Source organism: Astatotilapia calliptera, chromosome 9, assembly GCF_964374335.1.
Source record: "Astatotilapia calliptera chromosome 9, fAstCal68.1, whole genome shotgun sequence".
Taxonomy (NCBI): domain Eukaryota; kingdom Metazoa; phylum Chordata; class Actinopteri; order Cichliformes; family Cichlidae; genus Astatotilapia; species Astatotilapia calliptera.
The window spans coordinates 26058695-26078730 of NC_137430.1; the positions used below are offsets into that span (position 1 = coordinate 26058695).

The 20036-nt window shown below is 41.3% G+C and overlaps 1 protein-coding gene across 1 annotated transcript in view; it reads left to right on the top strand.

The window, feature by feature from the left end:
- The window catches only part of mbtps2 (membrane-bound transcription factor peptidase, site 2), a 28553-nt gene that overhangs the window by 6556 nt on the left and 1961 nt on the right, over positions 1 to 20036 (top strand). The window contains exons 4-10 of the mRNA XM_026180130.2: positions 449 to 552; positions 3795 to 3922; positions 10353 to 10471; positions 14617 to 14797; positions 15672 to 15778; positions 18142 to 18340; positions 18651 to 18726. Of these exons, the coding sequence (XP_026035915.1) occupies positions 449 to 552; positions 3795 to 3922; positions 10353 to 10471; positions 14617 to 14797; positions 15672 to 15778; positions 18142 to 18340; positions 18651 to 18726 (914 nt within the window). The remainder of the gene's footprint in view (positions 1 to 448; positions 553 to 3794; positions 3923 to 10352; positions 10472 to 14616; positions 14798 to 15671; positions 15779 to 18141; positions 18341 to 18650; positions 18727 to 20036) is intronic.

Consider the following 20036-nt stretch of genomic DNA (forward strand, 5'->3'; position numbering starts at 1 on the left):
CCATTGTTGGAAACTAAGCTGGGCCGCGCTATGAATTCTGGGACACAGCTGCTTCTTCTTCTTCGGGGTTTAACGGCAGCTGGCATCCTTGTACATGCTGTGCTGCCATCTTCTGTTTCAGTCCGTTATTACACTCTTAAATCCTGCTATTATTCCTGCGTCTTTTGCGATCTTACAAAGCTTCAAACGACACGTCGACTATTAAATCAGTCGTCGACGATTTTGATAGTCGACGTAATCGTGACTAGTCGACAAATCGTGGCAGCCCTAGTGGTGATACAAATTAGAATTTTTTATTTGGGAAGATGTTACACTGTGGTTAAATTGGCTCTTCATTTTTAGGATAAAACTAACCATAAATGCTGATTTTTAACTCTGTGAATTATGTTTTATGTTCGTATCTTAGTCAGTTTCTTTTTTTTTTTTTTTGTCTCTGGTGTGTCTTTAGGTCCCCGGCGTTAATCTACCCACAAGTCAGCTGGCCTACTTCTTCATCGCCCTGCTGCTCAGTGGAGTAATACATGAGCTGGGCCACGCTGTGGCAGCACTGAGGTAATAACCACACCGCACCACATTGTAGTGTCAACATAGCATCCAGCATGAATCCATCATGATGAAGAGCATTTGTTTTGTTGGTGGATAATATATTAAACTCCAGAAAGGTGAAAGAATACAAAGACTCCAATACTACAAGTGTGTTTGCAAGGAGGACGTTGTAAATGTATGTCAGACTTCTGCTCAAAACGTTTGAAGCCTGGTCTTAAAAGTAGAGAGGACGTCTGTCTCTTGAAGCCAAACTGGGAGCTGGTTCCACAGGAGAGGAGCCTGATTTATAATCTTGTCCCTTGATAACCTTTCGGGATTAAGATAAAGGATTTATCTGAATCAGAGATAAAGGATTGTTAAAGATGGGACAATGTGCCTGCAGACATGAGCCAAATATAGAGCCCTTTGCTTTCTATTCTGCTTTAAGTAGAATGTGTTTCTGCTACTTTAGTATTTAAATTTGACCTTAAAACACCGGTTTGATAAAATTAGAGTGGCTTAGGCTGTCCAGGTACAGTGGAAATTAAATGTGTTTTTTGTATTAATCGCATGTTTTGATGTCAAATTCAAAACCACAAGTTGCTGGTGATTTTGTTTCATTGCGTTGTATTACTTGCTCACTTTGTGTGATTTTGATGAGCCCCAAAAAATCCCTTTAATTCATTCCTGATTTTTATTTCATGGTGCATTGGTTCTGATTACAGTTAATGATTAGGTGGATTGTGCAAATCCAAACTAATGAATTAGTGTGCATAGCACATGGTCCAGATGACCCCTCTGATCTGCTGCATCATCCTATTTTTCACAAAGCCACTGATTTCAGACAAGTGATTTTTAAGTGAGGAGCCTCAAAGACTTCTTTCATGTGGATCCAGTCTGTAAGACTGTGATTAACCTCTGCTGGAGGATTTTTTTTCTCAAAAGGGTTGCACTTATTTTAATACAGGATACAACTTGTGTACAGATAAACGTGAAGGCAGTAGGGGGCTAGGTTCCAAGTACAGTGGTATGTATTTATGACAAATATAGGAAAATAATTAACATTTGAAAAATATGTACATCCATAAACAGTCAAGTCAGTATCTTGATTCAATCAAACAGGGGTTCAAGGAAGCCAAAAACTAGTAGTTTTTGTACTAGTTTCCACCACACCAAAGGGCAAGCCAAAGATTGTTTTGATTTTTTTTTTAAAGGATGTTTATTGCAAATTCTGTTGCACTAAATTAACAATGAATTCTTAACTTTCAGTCCAATATATACTGGGTGTATCAAAAAGAGTTGTTTGATTTCAAAGTGCTGTAATTCTGCAGCTGTTCGCCTGTAACAATCGAAAGATGCGTTGTTACAAAGAGGGGATCCATGAGTTTCATGTGGTTGCTGGACATATGCTGTTTGTCTAGAAAGGGACATGCTGAGCAGTTGTGAAAATTGCAAGTTTTGTATATAAAACATTATATTCAGCCATGTATTTTAAAATGTATTTCAAGGTTCTATGTCTGTTACTTTAACAAATATAGCCTTTTGAAATTGGATGGTTCTTTTTGATGAACCCTGTATATTGCAGTCGTATTTAGTAACCCCAAGTGCTGCTGCACACCTGAGGCGAATAACGTTCCCTTACTGCACATTGGCTCTGCCCTAAGTACACCCCGCTTTAATTACATATCAGTTAATAACCACATAATCTAAAAAAAAAATTAGATTATGAAATTACTAGCAAAATGTTTACTGAGGTCAAATATCCAGTGAGCGCCAGAATAGATTTTCCCATAGCTTCTTATACAAGCCGGCTTCTGCTTGGAGCCAGATGTTTCCCCTTGCTTTCTATTTGAAGGTTTAAGGTACCTCCAAACTTCCCAGAAGCTACATCTATGTTTGCCTCTAAATATTCACAGACACAATAGTGTGTTTGTCTAAATGGTCTCAAGACTTCTTATACGTTTAGTGGAGTCTGGTGTGTCATTTGAGTTCAAGGGCAGCGAAGCCCAGTTTGATCTCACATGAGCTCTGCTCTTTGCCTTTTTCTAGTAGGTGTGCCCTATCTCATGTGCACATCCATGGTATGTCATGTACCCCCTAAAACACCTAATTACAAGCCTTCAAAAAAGAAAAAGCATTCTTACCACATGACTCCCATCAGGAAGTGGTCCAGTCTGTCATATGCTTGTCACCAGTCTATCTACCGTTGAGAGCGTAAATCAAGTCTGCCATTTCTTATGTATCTGTCATACCTTGGATTTTGAAGATTTTCCCTCACTGTGCCCAAAACCTGGAAGCTGCCCAGCGTTGCCCAGGAGCTTCCACCACTTCAGTTGTTGGAGTACCAGCTGTTAACAAAGATTCTCTCTTAGCAGGAGAGTTTACCCTCTGTTAAATTCAAGGACCAAAAATTGGCTTGAACATTTGATTCTAGGTGAAAATTGAATGAATAGTGCAATATTTTGCGCTGTTATTGTAAGTACAGTGTAAGTGCTTTCTTGAAGTGCACTGTTTTCTGTGCATTTGCTGTTCTTTTGTATGTTGTGGGCTTTTGTGGTAAATGGTAAAAGGACTGGGTCTTATATAGTGCTTTTCTACTTCACTTGAGCACTCAAAGTGCTTTATACAGCTTGCCTTGTTCACTTATTCGCACCCATTTATACAAGGACTTTTTTTCTATGCCTTCACACACATGACACTCCAATCAACACATCAGAGAGCAACCTGTGGTTCAATATATTGCCCATGGATACTTTGACATGCAGACTGGATCAAACTACAAAACTGATTAGTAGGTGACCTGCTCTGCCTTCTGAGCTCACCGGTTTTGTGTATACAATTGTAGAGACTGGCCTCAGGGCAAGTTCCTTTGTAGGGTGTCAGACAGGGCTAGACCAGTAAAACCACTTGATAATACGCTGTATGTATAAAGAAATACAAGTACTGTTGGAATATTTTCATTTGTATTGAATCAATCCAATCAATCCGATCCATGATGGCAAGGCTGAAATAAATAAAATGAGTGGGATTCCACTGTCGCTTCTTTCACTTTCTGGTAGTCTGCAAAGAAATATTTCCATCATAGCTGAAAGAAAGCTTTGGCATGGCTCCTTGTCTTCTAGGTCATGATAAAAATCCAAAAATGATGACCTCCTTTATCTTCCTTCTGCTCCGGCCCTCAGGCTGTATGTTTGACACCCCTCATAGAGTCTGTTTCCCTTTAAAATCTAATGTTTCTTTGTTTTTTTTTTATTTCTGTTCTCACGCAGGGAGCAAGTGCGAGTGAATGGATTTGGGATGTTTGTGTTCGTAGTTTATCCTGGTGCATTTGTGGACCTCTTCACCACACACCTCAACCTCATATCACCGGCTCAGCAGCTCCGCATCTTCTGTGCCGGTAAGACTTTTTATCCTGAGATGTGCTGATAGCTCCTTACGGCAGCCTGATTGTGTTTCCAGCTATTAATCACAATTATTACAAGCATGTTGTTTTGCCAGCAAAGGTCACTCTGAGGAGTTTATTGCTAAGCAGCAGACAGCTGCATCGCATCAAATCATTTCACTCTGCAATTAAGAAAATTAGAGCTTAATGAATTGAATGGTAAGCTGGCAGTCATTCGCACATGAATGTGACTGATGTCTGCCATCGCAGATCATCAGAGGGAGCTGCTTAAAGCCTGAGTATTTTCTGTGTGTGGTCTGGTTTGGAAGAAAAGTGCAGTTTCATTAGAAAATAGTCAAGTAGTTAGTTTGGAAAATCCCCATGCTGTAAGAATTGCAGTAGAATTGTTATATGAAACATAAATTAAACGTCAAGCAGAGACTTGAACTTGATTTCCAAATTAACACAATGAAAACCAAAAAACAAAACATAATAGATTAACATTAGAAGTTTTTCTGCATACAACTTGTAAGTGTTGCTCTTAATATTCTTGTAAAGCAGAAGTTATGAGAGCAGCATCTTTTCCACTTTGATAATGTATACCCATGCCCCCTTACAGAAAGTATGAAAGGATTATGTGGACTTGTTAAGGCCCTGGTCATACAGGCCTAGAGTCTGGTTGTTGACTGCTTGGTAACCACTAGTTACTAGGGAAAAGTGAGTATTCCCAATTAGTTGCAAGTGGTTGCTGGCAATCTCTGTGAAATAGATTTTTTTTTTTTAAGCCACAGTCATGCACCAAGAGGCCAATCAGTGAGACTTGGAGTATCCACAGGTCTGTTTGATGAGTGGTTGCTGGAGGTTGCCTGCTGCTGTTAAGTGAAATTGGTCACAAACAGGTATACGGTTGCTAGCAGATTGCTTTGGTTAACTTTAGTTTGTATGAAAGATGCTGACTAGTCTGCAAACACTTGCCAACTACTCTCAACCATTCGCCTTAAAAGTAAAAGTTTATTTAAACGTGTTATTTTCAGTAGAGAGGCGAAACTTTCAATTTGAAGGCAAATGTTCTTAGTTTGCAGTTTGTATCGCACTTTAGTTTTAATACTTCTTTGTAGTAAAGTGTTTGCAGAGGAGTCAGCATCTTCTGTGCAAGCCACAGCAATCTGCAAGCAACCGTATACCTGTTTGTGACCAGTGTCACCCAATGACAGCAAGCCAACCTCCAGCAGCCACTCATCCACCTCGTTGTTGACTGGTGTCTAGGTCTATGTTACTCAGGCCTAAGGTACCGCATTCCCTCCATCATAATGCACTGCCAGGCAGATGATTTTTCAGATGGTTTTGCATGGTGGATCAAAATCTGCTGGTTTCTTTCTGTGTTCATCAATTTTGACAAGATCTCTGACATCACTGGCTGAAATGCAGCCCCAAACTATGACCGAGTCTCCACCGTGTTTTAGTGATGGCTTCAGATACTCACTATTATGTCCCCATGCACATGTTGATAACAAGTTTGAAGTTTGAACCAACAATTTCTGAATTTAGATTCATCACTTAATTAAACCTGTTGCTGCCGATTTTCAGTGCAGTTCTTGTATACTTTGGCAGACCTCACCTTTTCTTTGTTAACTTAAGAATACCTTCGTCACAGCCACCTTTCCACTGAAACCATTTCTGATGAGGCTTTGGGAGTTTTTCCTTCCCACTGTCGCCAAAGTGCTTGCTATTAGGGGGTCATATGATTGTTGGGTTTTTCTTTGTATGTATTATTGTAGGTTCTACCTTACAATATAAAGCACCTTGAGGTGACTGTTGTTGTAATTTGGTGCTGTATAAATCAAATTGAATTCAAATTGAATTGGACAGTATGGGAATCAACCATGATTCACACAATGCTGAGAGATGCTAAGTTTTCAGCTAGTAGTTCTTTAGGAGTCACCTAGGCTGAAGGTGATACAATTTAAAATGGGTTCTTTGCTAAATTGTCTAATATGTGTAAATGGAATGGGTTCATCACTTGAATTAGATGCCTTTTTGTGCATGAATTATTCACAGGTCAGTGTTAAATGGCTTATGAAATTTAAAATACAAACTATTAAATAAGATTCTCCTGGAAATGGTCCAGTACAAGGACTGGATTGAAAATGAGTGGAAATAGCAGCCAGTGTCTAACCCCCCCCAAAAAACTTGGACAACAAGGTGAAACCTGCACAGTACTATACATGTGTAATAGCCTTATCAATACAAAGGTCTGGCTAATGTGTATTAAAAGTTAGCAGATTTAAATACTTACATTAGTAAAATTATGAAGGTATTATCAGTTGAATACAGTTGATGCACTCATTATGTAGAGCTGGGCCATGCATACTGTACTACATGTGATGTTTTATGTTGTGTTATAGGATTATTTATTCTATTGTCTTTGTATTGCTTCTGACTTGTATTTGGTCAATTCTGAAGCAATTATTCTGTCGGGCAGTTTAATGGAAAATCCCAATCACCCCATCTTAATGAAAGCATTTCTCAATATAATGAAGAAAGGTTGTAGCTATAAGAATGGGGGAATGAAGCCTGTTATTGCGGTAAAAATATAATGTAGGAAAAAAAAGGTTCTGACATTCTTCCTGCTTTGTGATATTTTGTCGCTTTATTAGAGAATTTTAATGATTCAGTCAAAGATGAAAATTGGATTAATTTTTTAAATTTATTTTTGCACTTAATCATTTCCACATTTTATAGATTGAAGACATGGAGTAAAAGTGCAAGAGTAGAACAGAACAAGACCACTCAGGTAAACAGAGCCACACCTTAATTCAGAGTGTGGCGATGCTATGAATAATTTTTCCAGCCTTGGAAATGTCACGCTGGTCTGGTCGAGGCTGAGCTCCATACAGATTATGGTACAGCTGGCAAAATTTCATACTGCTGGATTTCCCTTTGCTGTTTGCAGCCTTTAGAGGGCAGTGAAGAACTGTTGTGAAACAGTCTTTGTCTTTACCTATCAAGTGAAAAAAATTCCCTCAGGCTTTGCTGAGAAGAAAATAACTTGGTTGGGACTCCAGATGCAAAACTGAGATGTTCAGTCAGTTCACGTGACAAAGTGAGAGAGATGCTTTTCCCATTAGGAGGGTGGTGACGTAATAGCGTGCTGTGTTTATTGTTTTTTTCTCTCGCTGTCCACAGCCGAGATTGCCCTGCATGCAAGGGGGGTTGTCAGACATAACATGTTTATTATTTATTCCTGTAGAGATAGGTGCTGAAACTTTAATAGTTTGTTTACTGCATATATCAATATTTGAAATACACTGCATGAAGATTTTCCTTTTTTCTTTTTTGCCTCTAGGGCAGACATTGACTTTTTTTTAAGATGTAGTGCATTTTTTCCAGCTGTACATTAAAAATCTTTTTTTTTTTTTCCTTTTTTGTCAAAAAGGTTTTTCCTCAAAATACCATGTTTTTAACTTCCCTCTGACCACAGAGTCTACCTCTGTCTATGTCACCATCACTATGTTTGAGTGATACCGTTGAGTGCTTTGACCTCATCAGGCCATGCAACGTTTCCTCCTGTGGTTTTTGGGAGACTGGCTTAGTTCTCTTGCATAATTAAGATGGTATAGACTGCTATTTTTAGGGAGCCGTGGTTACTGTTGTGGCATGAGATCCTACATTCAGAATATGTGGCAAACACGCAGGTGGTTATTACAGCAGCAGCAAAACTTTACCATACAATCCTCACATTACGAAGGATGTTTTAGTCTAAGCTTTTTGAAGGATGCGAAGGATGAAAAGACTATTGTTGTCCACAAAGTGATGTGCAGACTACATGAGCAAGATACTAGTATTTCTTCTTATATTTGGAGTTCTTCCTTTGTAGGTCAAAGAGAGACACTCGTTAGCCAGTCTTTTTAGTGCAGAGTGATTTTGTAAGGAAAATGAAATTGCATCACGTTTGCAATATTTTATGTGTTTTTTAAAACTGTGGTCTGTTATTCACATTTCCATTTGTGTATTTATAATCTTGTGTCCTGATAGAGTGGCATTTCAGCATTAGTAGACCAAATAATCGCTATTTTTATACTATCAGTTGATTAGATGTCTGAAATGAGCTGTGAAACCAAAACCTCCAGTTTCAATGTACTTTGCCATTGACAGAAGGGTTTAATCAGAATCAGAATACTTTATTGATCCCTGGGGGAAATTATTTTTTGTTACAGTGCTCCATTTTAAACCAACATTAAGACAAGACAGACAATACGCTAACTAAGAATAGTACAATATATACATATATATACATACATACATACATAAGTCACTTATAAATAAATAGTTGGAAAAGAAACATGTGTAGCTGTAGCAGCAAACGGCATGTGGGTGGGGCATCTGCACACTCAGCAACAGCTGTGATGACCATATATGGGATATCTGTCTCAGTGACATAATTAAGAGATCCCCCCCCCCACCCAAAAAAAGTCTGAAACTGAGCATACACTGACCTCAATATTTAAAATTTTTGTTCATAGAAAATAGCAGGTGCACTACAGTTTTCTTTGAACCATTGGACAAACAGAAACTTCCCTTTCTATGTACTTACATACTTTAAGATAACACGGTAAGAAATTAAAACGAATACAAGAGCTTGTAGTTATAGCCATTTAAAGTTCAGACACCGAGGCAATTTAACAGTCATATTTCCACTTGATTTGATTTAGAAGGAGTAATTACTGCAGCAGCTGGCTGGAAAATGTGAGAACCTGTCTTCCACCGCTTCCAATTCGAAATGGAGACTTTGGCTTCAAGTGTCTGCCAATACAGAGTTCCTATCAATAACGCTGTTAAATTAATAATCTGTATGCCTCACTGTGAGAAAAAGACTGGGTATTAGGGCTGTGCGATATGACCAAAATCTCATATCCCGATATAAGAATTCTATCGTCCCGATAACGATATAAATCACAAAAATGTAACATTTCCTGAAAATTCTGTGAATCTCAGCTGCGCGTCATGTACCTGGAGTCGAGTGTTTTAACAGATGTAGAATAACGTGAAAGAGCAGATTATTTATGGATGAGAAGTAAAAAAGAGCCGACAGGTGCAAAAAAAGAAACCTTAGACTCAAACGTTAGAACAGGCTTTTCCCCGCAGCACGCCGTGTAATAAATACTCACAAAGCAAACGGCGGCCGTTACAACTTATGTCTAAAAATGTATAGTTTCATGTTTATTTTGAAAAGTCTCAACAGGATCTTGAGCTTTATTGTGAAAGGTTTATGTGGAAGATAAACAAGCGGACACGCGATGGTGTTACCGTCGTTGTTGCTAACCACAACGCATAAAAACAGGCGCTTGTCCGTAGTGTGGTTATATAAAATATAAGAGAAAGAGAGAACTTTAAGAAATTCATATAGCCACTACAGTGACCATCAAAACGATGAAACAATAATGCCCTAAAGAGTTTATTTTGCGACACCACGAAACAAAGGATAGTGTAAAATGAAACGATAGACGTTTTTATATCGTCATCCGATATATATCGTTATATCGAACAGCCCTACTGGGTGTGTGTGTATATATATATAGAGAGAGAGATAGATATATGGAAAAAAAACATCAAGTTCGACTTAAACAGTGAAATAATAAATGAAGACAGGTCCAGGAGAAATACAGTGGGGGGAAAATAATGTATTTGTCTTGTTCAACTAATTTATTTTCACTGATCTTATTTTGGATCAAAGTGAGAGTCATGAGGCCGCAAACTGCAGCAGGTGTGCAGCTGACAGGAGACAGCTGCAGTGGAATCATATTTAATTGCGGTGACAACAACATTTTATGTTAACATAAGTGTAATAAAAGCTTACTGACAGGTGTTACACCAACCCCTACTAGCTTCACGTGTAAAGACTCGAACATGACAAGAGTGAAAGTAAATGATAGTGAGCATAGTTGTCTCATCTTTTCAGCCATGTCTGCTTACTTTGATCACAGCTGAGTTTTATTTTGTTAATGCTGTATAGTTTTCACGGTGGCTTTGGAGAGAAGTCTTCAAATAAACCAGTGACAGAAAACCACTTGCGTCTGCCTGTGCTTCGAGGGAATTATAGTTTGTATGTTTGCAGAAGTTTTTTATGTAAGTGGAAACAGCAGCTATTGGTGTAAAATGCCTCCAAAATGCCAATATCCTACTGTTAGCTTCCTCTGTGCTATGTTAGCTGTGTTGCTAGCTGATGGCTTGTTGGGTGAAGAAAAACCACAGCAGCACAGAACTGAAATGAACATCTCCATCTATAGATCGACTTGTTGTTGACAATATTGTTTTTAACGGGATTAAGATAAGATAAGATAAGATTTGCTTTTTAAACCCAAAGTTTTAAAAGCAAAACTACACAACTGAAATGAAGATAAAAATGAGGAAAAACAAAAAAATATTTTTTGTCTTCTCTTTCCAGGTGTGTGGCACAACTTTGTTCTGTGTTTGGCAGCGTTGGCCTTTCTCTTCCTGTTGCCTCTCCTCCTGTTTCCCATGTACGCCACCGGAGCTGGAGCGCTGGTCACAGAGGTTGTGCAGGTCAGTGCCTCAGTTTCACATATCAGGTAAAGGGGTAGGTCGACGTGATAGAAAATCCATTTTCCATAAAGTTACTTGTCGTTCCTCTACATGAATTAATTTTAGCTGAGCTTAGCAGAAAGCTGCCCTGCCTCTGTCCCAAACTGAACTGATGTGAAGCCTGTGAGCAACAAACCCGCTGAATGTTTCATTTTCTGTCTGAGGTGGGAATGTCATTGTCATAAATTAATCAAATAAACACTGAAATAAACCACTGCTTTAATGCTGCATAATGCTATTACATCATCAGCCAGATTACAATCGATGATGATGAGGATTGTTGATTTAAGATGAGAAAGGCTACAAAACACACCTCTGTTTACCTGTGGAGGTGAGGTACATCAGGTGAACAGATTAATAATATTACTACTCAGAATCAGAATCAGAATACTTTATTGATCCCTGGGGGAAATTATTTTTTGTTACAGTGCTCCATTTTAAACCAACATTAAGACAAGACAGACAATATGCTAACTAAGAATAGTACAATATATACATATATATACATACATACATACATAAGTCACTTATAAATAAATAGTTGGAAAAGAAACATGTGTAGCTGTAGCAGTAACCAGTGTGTTAAGTGGATGCGTTGTACAGGGAGATGGCCACAGGCAGGAATGATTTCCTGTGTCGTTCAGTGGTGCTTTTGGGTAATCTCAGTCTCTCACTGAACGAGCTCCTGTGACTGACCAACATGTCATGGAGTGGGTGGGAGGTGTTATCCAACATTGTCTTTATCTTGGACAGCATCCGCCTCTCCGACACCACCTTGAGGGAGTCCAGCTCCATCCCCACAACATTGCTGGCCTTACGGATCAGTTTATTAAGTCTGTTGGCATCTGCGACCCTCAGCCTGCTCCCCCAGCATGCAACAGCATAGAGGATCGCACTGGCCACCACAGACTCATAGAAAATCCTCAGCATTTTCTGGCAGATGTTGAAGGACCTCAGTCGCCTCAAAAAATAGAGACGACTCTGGCCCTTCCTGTAAAGTGCTGTGGTGTTTTTAGCCCAGTCCAGTTTATTGTCAATGTGTACTCCAAGGTATTTATAGTCCTCCACAATGTCAACACTGACCCCCTGGATTGAAACAGGGGTCAAGTGTTTCCTGGTCTTCCTGAAGTCCACGATCAGTTCCTTGGTCTTTGCCACGTTGAGCTGCAGATGATTCTGCTCACACCACGTGACAAAGGAGTCGACCACAGCCCGGTACTCTGTCTCATCATCCCTGCTGATGCATCCAACCACCGCAGAGTCATCAGAAAACTTCTGAAGATGGCAGGTCTCTGTGCAGTGGCTGAAGTCTGTGGTGTAGAGGGTGAAGAGGAAGGGGGAGAGGACAGTCCCCTGTGGTGCCCCTGTGTTGCTGATCACCTTGTCAGACACACACTGTGGGAGACGTACATATTGTGGTCTTCCTGTCAGGTAATCAACAATCCAGGACACCAGAGAAGCATCCACCTGCATCGCTGCTAACTTATCACCCAGGAGGGTCGGCCTGATGGTGTTGAAAGCACTGGAAAAGTCAAAAAACATGACCCTCACAGTGCTCGCCGGCTGGTCCAGATGGGTGTAGACACGATTGAGCAGGTAGATGATGGCGTCCTCTGTTCCGAGACTACTAATAATATTATCATCAATAATGTTATTTTTGGGTAATTGAGCCTTTATATATGTTTAAAAAATTCTCCGTGAATTGCTACCTTATCGTGGTGGAGGGGTTTGTGTGTCCCAGGGATTCCAGGGGCTATGTTGTCTGGGGGCTTTTGCCCCCTGGTAGGGTCTCCCATGGCAAATTGGTCCTGGGTGAGGGACCAGACAAAGAGCGATTCAGAAGACCCTTATGAAGAAAACATCGAGGGAAAAGTTTACCCTGCCCTGGATAGGGTTACCGGGGTCTTGCTCTGGAGCCAGGCCCGGGGAGTGTGCCCAAGGGCGAGCGTCTGGTGGCCGGGCCTTAGTCCATGGGGCCCGGCTGGGCACAGCCCGAAAAGGGGACATGGGCCCATCCTCCCGCGGGCCCACCACCCGCAGGAGGCGCCATAGGGGTCGGGTGCATTGTGTGCCGGGCGGCGGCCAGGAGCGGAGGCCCTGGCGGACTGATCCCCGGCTGCCAAGACTGGCAATTGGGACATGGAATGTCACCTGGAAATGGAAATCAGGGGCAGTACCCCTGGACTGGCAGACCGGGGTGGTGGTCCCCATCTTTAAGAAGGGGGGGCTGGAGGGTGTGTTCCAACTACAGGGGGTTCACACTCCTCAGCCTCCCTGGGAAAGCCTATGCCAAGGTGCTGGAAAGGAGAGTTCGTCCGCTGGTCGAACCTCGGATACAGGAGGAACAATGCGTTTTTTGTCCTGGTCGCGTAACACTGGACCAGCTCTTTGTCCTCTCAAGGATACTTGAGGGTGCATGGGAGTTTGCCCAACCAGTCTACATGTGTTTTGTGGACTTGGAGAAGGCATTCGACCGTGTCCCTCGGGGTGTCCTGGAGGTGCTGTGGGAGTATGGGGTGTCTGGCCCATTGCTACGGGCCATTCGATCCCTATACAACCGTTGCAAGAGCTTGGTTCGCATTGCCAGCAATAAGTCAGACTCGTTTCGGTGGGTGATGGGCTCCGCCAGGGCTGCCCTTTGTCTCCGGTTCTGTTCATAATTTTTATGGACAGGATTTCTAGGTGCAGCCAAGTGGCGGAGGGCTTTCTCTTCGGTGGCCTCAGAATCTCATCTCTGCTTTTCGCGGATGATGTGGTTCTGTTGGCTTCATCGGGTGAGGGCCTCCAGCTCGCACTGGAGCGGTTCGCAGCAGAGTGTGAAGCAGCGGGAATGAGGATCAGCACCTCCAAATCTGAGGCCATGGTTCTCAGCTGGAAAAGGGTGGAATGCCCACTCCGGGTCGGGGAGGAGTTCCTGCCCCAAGTGGAGGAGTTCAAGTACCTCGGGGTCTTGTTCGCGAGTGATGGGAGAAGGGAGCCAGAGATCGACAGACGGATTTGTGCAGCGGCTGCAGTGATGCGGACGCTGCACCGGTCCGTCGTGGGGAAGAGGGAGCAGAGTGTAAAAGCGAAGCTCTCAATTTACTGGTCGATCCCTACCCTCACCTATGGCCACAAGCTGTGGGTAGTGACCGAAAGAACGAGATTGCGGATACAAGCGGCGGAAATGAGCTTCGTCCAAAGGGTGGCTGGCCTCTCCCTTAGAGATAGGGTGAGAAGTTCGGCCATCCAGGAGGGGCTCAGAGTAGAGCCGCTGCTCCTCCACACCAAAAGGAGCCAGCTGAGGTGGTTCGGGCAACAATACATAATCCCCTGTAGTAAATAGTTAAGTAAAATATAGTTATAGCCAAGTCTGTAGTTGGAGTCTATGCTCTTTATATGTTCTTTACCACTGCTAGTGTCCCTTTATTAGCTCATTTAATCCACTTTAAAAATCCATGTAGGGTGCTTTATCTGCTCATCAGTGTAGCAGCATTTAAAATACTTGAACAATGACCAGAATACTGACTATCACTAATCTCCAACCAGGAAAGAAGGGTCAGAAAAAGCAAAACCAGGCTAAATTCATGTGTTAAGTTCTTGTAAACATCCACAGAGGGGGAGTAGAAGACTAACTGGAAGCTCTGCAGTCTGGAATGTACGCTTTGTACGGTCAGAACAGGAATACCCTGCAGTGGGTGACTAAAACCACCCAGAACGTCACTAGTTCCTGTGTGTCGCTGATACTGATGAAGCGAGGTGTTTGACCAGACTCCAAAGGAGATAATAACCAGCCCCGTTGCCATCTGACAAACAGCACAATAGTATCAGCTACATTACCACTAGATTTCTTTCCTTAGGCTATGTGACTTATGAGCTCATCCTCCCCACTTAAATCCACGGTAAATACTTTTTTAAATTTTATGACTTAATCATTTATTATTTCATTAATGTATTTATGCTGCAGCAGTGTAGCCACAGTTGGTGACTGTTGCTCAAGAGCTTATTGTATTTGTCAGAGTTTCCCAACTATTGCAAGCTTGCAGGACTGAAGCCATCAGATTTCACTTGTGTGACCTTTTGCCCATTTAAATCAAGATTTATGTCTGCGTGTGTATTTGGTCCAGAGCTCTGCAGCTGACGGTCCCAGGGGTCTGTCAGTTGGGGACATAGTGACAGGCCTGGAAGACTGTCCCGTCAGGGGAGTGGAGGACTGGACCAGCTGCCTGTCTCACCTCGCTCACACACCACAGACGGGATACTGCGTCCCTGTCGCCAGCCTGCAGCCCAGCTGGGCTCATGGACGAGGTGGGTGAGGAATTTGTTCAGCAAGGCCACCGGACTTGCTCTATCAAGACATAAGAAAGCCGTATTATTTCATAGTTTTGTATGTACGCCTCCAATAAAGAGCCAGCTGAGTACCTCTACCTGGAGACTTGACTGTATTAAATCGTAATAGCATCATAAATTAACGTCTTTCAAAAGGCAGCTATTAAACTACTTTATTAATCACTTGATTTAAACATTAATTGACCTTGTTTTGTCATCACTACAGTGGGCCACTTAAATATTAAACGGGGTCACAGTTACAGAGCAGCAACAGGAGCTCCGATTGGCCAAGTGTCAACTCATGTGGGAGGTAATTGTGTAACAGCTGGCCAATCCTAGCTCCTGCTGCTTCTCTGTGGTCTAGAATTTACTCAAGTGATTTAGGAGCAGATGCCCTTAATGTTAATTTTCTATTATAGTCCTAAATTTTTTTATTGACATAACAGCTTAGAGATCAGACATTTATGTCATTTTATTTGTCCTTTGTCTTTCAAAGTCTGTGTCTTGGATGGTTATCGAAAATAAGCTGAAACAAGTTATCACTGGGGATTTTGCTTATGATACTCTTCTTACTCTGGCATTAGTAATTATTGTCATATTAGATATGCAGAACAGAGTCTTTGGGGTTTTTCGCCTGAAGCACACCAGATTAATGTGCTTTTTACTATGCAGAGTTAAGCCAATGACCTTTTAAGGAGTCCAGAAGACTTTTTAGTCATCGAATAAATGGTGTGATATTGTGTTATTTTTATCTAATCATCCATTTCGAGTCCACCTACTAACAGAACATCTATTTTTAAGATTCTTTTCAGAGTTGTGCTATATTTTCCATTTGTTTCTCTCCCCTCTGTAGCTTTCAAGCGTCTGGATGGAACGATGGACTGCTGCAGCAACAACAGCCTGACCGACCTCTGCTTCTCTTACATTAAATCACAGGGCAGGAGCAGCAGAGAGAGAGAGGTGACACACACTCACTGACAGATGTGGGGGCTTTTTGTGGCTGGTTAGTCATACAAACAGGTCTCAAAACCTTTTAGACAGTCGCGGATATTTATATTACTTCCTTTGTTCACTTCCCTTTTATTTCCATGTGTGACTTTCCATGAGTTTTCAGCTGCGGTGCTGTGAAAAAAGTTTGACACTGTTCGAGTAAAGTTAGGATTTCTATTAGCATTTGGTGTGAGCACACTTTGTCTAAATCACCAGTTCTTCTTATCGCCTTATTTTCTTGAGTAGCCACAGTTCTTCTGTGGGTTTTTATGCCACTTCTGTTACGTTTTGTTCTTGCGATTGAAGATTACTCTGTGTCAACCTTACATGCTGAAGTGACCCAAATCTGATTGGTTTTGCCCCAGAGTGACAGAGCTTGAGCATCTGCATTCGAGGGCTGCTTTACATGAGAGAGCTGGTTTTATGACCCCTATTGGGACAATGAGATTGAAATTTTTCTGTTTTTTTTTCTTGCCTGTCACCACCCACAGCTCTGTCTGGGCTGATGTGCCACCAAATGTTGGCAACACAGCAGCGGTTAAGGCTTATTCTTGTCTTGTCTGCTTACCTCTACAGTAAATTATCCTGAATGTGTACAGTAACACAGTGGCGGCACGGTGGTTAGCACTGTTGCCGCACAGCAACAAGGTCCTGAGTTCAATTCCACCATCAGGCCAGGGTCTTTCTGTTTGGAGTTTGCATGTTCTCCCCGTGTTTGTGTGGGTTCTCTCCGGGTACTCTGGCTTCCTCCCACCGTCCAAAGACATGCAGTTTGTGGGGATAGGTTAATTGGATAATCCAAATTGCCACTAGGTGTGCAAGTGCGAGAGAATGTGAGCATGAATGGTTGTCTGTCCCTGTGTGTTAGCCCTGTGACAGACTGGCGACCTGTCCAGGGTGTATCCCGCCTCTCGCCCAATGACAGAGTTAAATGAAACCCCAACCACTTGTGGCTAAAACCTCTTTGGGTGGAGGTCGCAAAAATCTCTGTGTAGGAAAGCCCCTTCCCTGTCATCTCTACTTATGTTGTTACTGTTGTATAAATTAAGGTTTTGTTGATGTTCTTGTGGCTGTGGGGCATTTTCCAAACCCCCATCTGGAGGAAATGAACACCAACAATTAAAGTTTGAATTCTGATACATTTATTTCATAAATTCTGGTGAGTTAGAAGTGTCCCCCAATGACAGCTGTCAATTATCAGTACTGTTTTATTGTTACATAATCTTGCCTGACACTTGCAATGTTGCCTAAAGGGTAAGATGTTGCTTGCTGTAAAGGGACTTAATAAAATTAATAAAGGTTTTTCAGTATTCAAACAAATTTGGCTTCAAGGCCTGCAGTGTGAAGGATAGCCTCTGAGTCTGGCTGTTTGCTCACAATAAGAAAATTATGATTGAACACTTTCTGTTTGTATTTGCTAAAAAATTAAATTCCGCTTACAAAAAAACAAACAAAATACACGTAGCAGACATCTAAGCGGAACAAACCGAGCTATCTTTTCCAATCTTCTGTTCTCCAATTTTGGTCAGCCTGTGCAAATTCTAGCAGACAAGAATAGGACTCCGTGTGGTCTTCTGCCCATGTGCTTCAAGGTATGCTCTTCTGCATACCTTGGTTCTATTAAGTATTTATTTGAGTTACTGTTGCCTTTTCTATAGATCAAAACACACTGGCCATTCTTCTCTGACCTCAAAATGTAATTTTTACCCAGAGAACTGCAGCTGAGTGGATGTTTTCTCTTCTTCAGATCAGAAAGTCATACAGATGGTTGTGTGGGAAAATCCAAGTAGATCAGCAGTTTTTGAAATACTCATACCAGCCCACCTGACCCCATAACCATGACACTTAAATCACCTTTCTTACCCATTCTGCCATATGATTGGCTAATTAGATATTTGCATTAACCAGTAGCTGAACTGCTCTACCTATCAAAGTGCCTGCTAGGTGTATTTCTGAAATGTCTGTGTTAGGGGATGTCATGAGTTGAGTTGTAGTCACCAAAAATAATCATCTCCTATTTTGCGCTGCTCTCTATTATCGCATTCAAGCTGCAATGCCAGTGTCTCCTCCCAGTCTCAAATGGGGGCGCTTTCATAACCTTGTAACCTTATTTACAGAAAAGAATAATTAGATATACATTTTGAAATACAAGCTGAAAGTGTTTGTGCAGTCGTGCTTTGTATGGAAAAAGACACCGTACCAAAATGAATGGGTGTTAATGGTGGAAACAGAAGCTAGCTAACATGGAGAAAAGCTGCATGTAACTGAACAAAGCTGTAACTGAAAATCGGTTTTTTACTTCCTGTGTTTTTTGTGTAATCCTGTGGCTTCAGTACGCCTGCATGCCAGTACGTAAGATGGTGACGGGAACGCGAGTGTGTCATACAGATGACGACTGTGCTGCACATTCCCACACTGCCAGCATTTGCGTCACGCCTTCTCTGGAGAACCAGACTCGCTTCATCCGTGTCACACACCCTCCCAACACGCACATGCTGTTCGTGGGATATCCGCCACACCTGCAGTATGCAGGTACGTACACTTATGTCACCTCCATTTGTGAATGTAGGACATAATTAGCTGAAGCAACCATTTGTTGAACATATCATTTGTTTAAATCTTGTGTTTTCAGTTTCAAACTTGTAATAAGCAACTGCATTTACTGTAATAAGCAAGTAATTGGTGTTTACAGTGTTCTGTAGATGTTGAACTGACTCTGGGCAAGGCAGAGGGAGTAATCACGAAGAGCCTGGATGTTTTCTCAGCTCATATTTAAGATTCATAAAGTGTTCAGTGGATCAAACTGAGGACCTATATATCCTGTGTTTTCTTATTTCCACAGTGAGTCTGACTAACTTTGTCCCTCGCTTTGGATTCCTCCACCTGGACCTTCCTGTATTCCTAGAAACCTTCTGCAAGTATCCTTTCAGGTTAAAGGGACTACAGTCATAATCAAGGATGGGTGTAAGAAGAATGAACCCTACTCTTCTGTCACTTTAAATTATAACATGCAGTGCAACATTTTATCATGTGTTGCATGTTCTCAGTTTCCTCTTTTAGGATTATATAGCATAAAAGTTTCATCTTACTTGATTCCAAATGTCTTTTTCTGAATAAAAGACCCCTTTTTAACATCTAATCAGCACAGTCAAGAGGCCAGATGCACTTTAAGATTGCCTGAATGCAGCCCTTAATTGCATTGCTGTGCACATTTCTGATTGCAGTTCAACCCTTTTTAAGCCGTTTTTACATTTTTGTAGGTCTGTTTTTCTTTGTGACTACTTAACAAAGTAGTTATCTCTTGGCACTGCTGATTGGTACTTGGATTGATTGAAAACGATTTTTATTTGGGCTGAAAAGAACATAGTCTCATTAAGGTCATTAAGTTTATGTTAAGATGACGGTGAAGGCTAAAACTGTATCTCGTTAATGTGAATTCACCTTTTTATTTGTAAGGGTAGGGTGAGTTGTTTCTTCTTGTTATGTAATGCTTTGAAAGTTAAAAGCATGCTCTTTGGTCTTGGGGCATTTTGGATGATTCAACGTTGATATGTTTTTAATGGTGATCTTTTGAAAACCAGCACTGCTCATATTTGACCAGGTGATTGTAGCGTGCCGCCTTTTCTGATTACTACTGGTGAGCAGCTACCTGCTCATCTAGTCATTTTCAGCTTCCAGTTCTTCCTCAGTAGGATTTTTTTCCCTAAAATCTAATTATATGTTTTATAGTTTTATATCCGTTGCTTACACGTGTACATGCAGTGCTAATTCAATTATGGAAAAAATTCTGTATATAAAGGATGAATGCGTCTTTGGTTTCTAAAAGGTGAAGTCAATGCAGACATGCCTTAAACATTCATTCATAATGATAAAAAGCCAGAGGGTGATTCCTTTGGTCAGACGTTCAATTGTACTAACATGCATTTGGGGAGGGGGAGCCTTTTCCACACTTGATCTGTGCTGTCCTTAAACACATCCCTGTTGGGTTTATGGGTTTATTTCTGACTGACTTGCTAGTTTTAGGTCATGTCAAATCCAGCATCTTGTTCGTTTTTCGAGTTATGTTCCCATTAATGTCAAAAAGGAAGATAAAGAATACAGTATATTTTATTTCCTTTTTCTTTCTTGTGTTCGACAAGAGTGTGCAGTGCCCTTCAGATTCACAGTCAGATTGACTTTGTGATGTACTGTTTCAAAAAGCCAACATGGCAACGGCCATAATGATTAG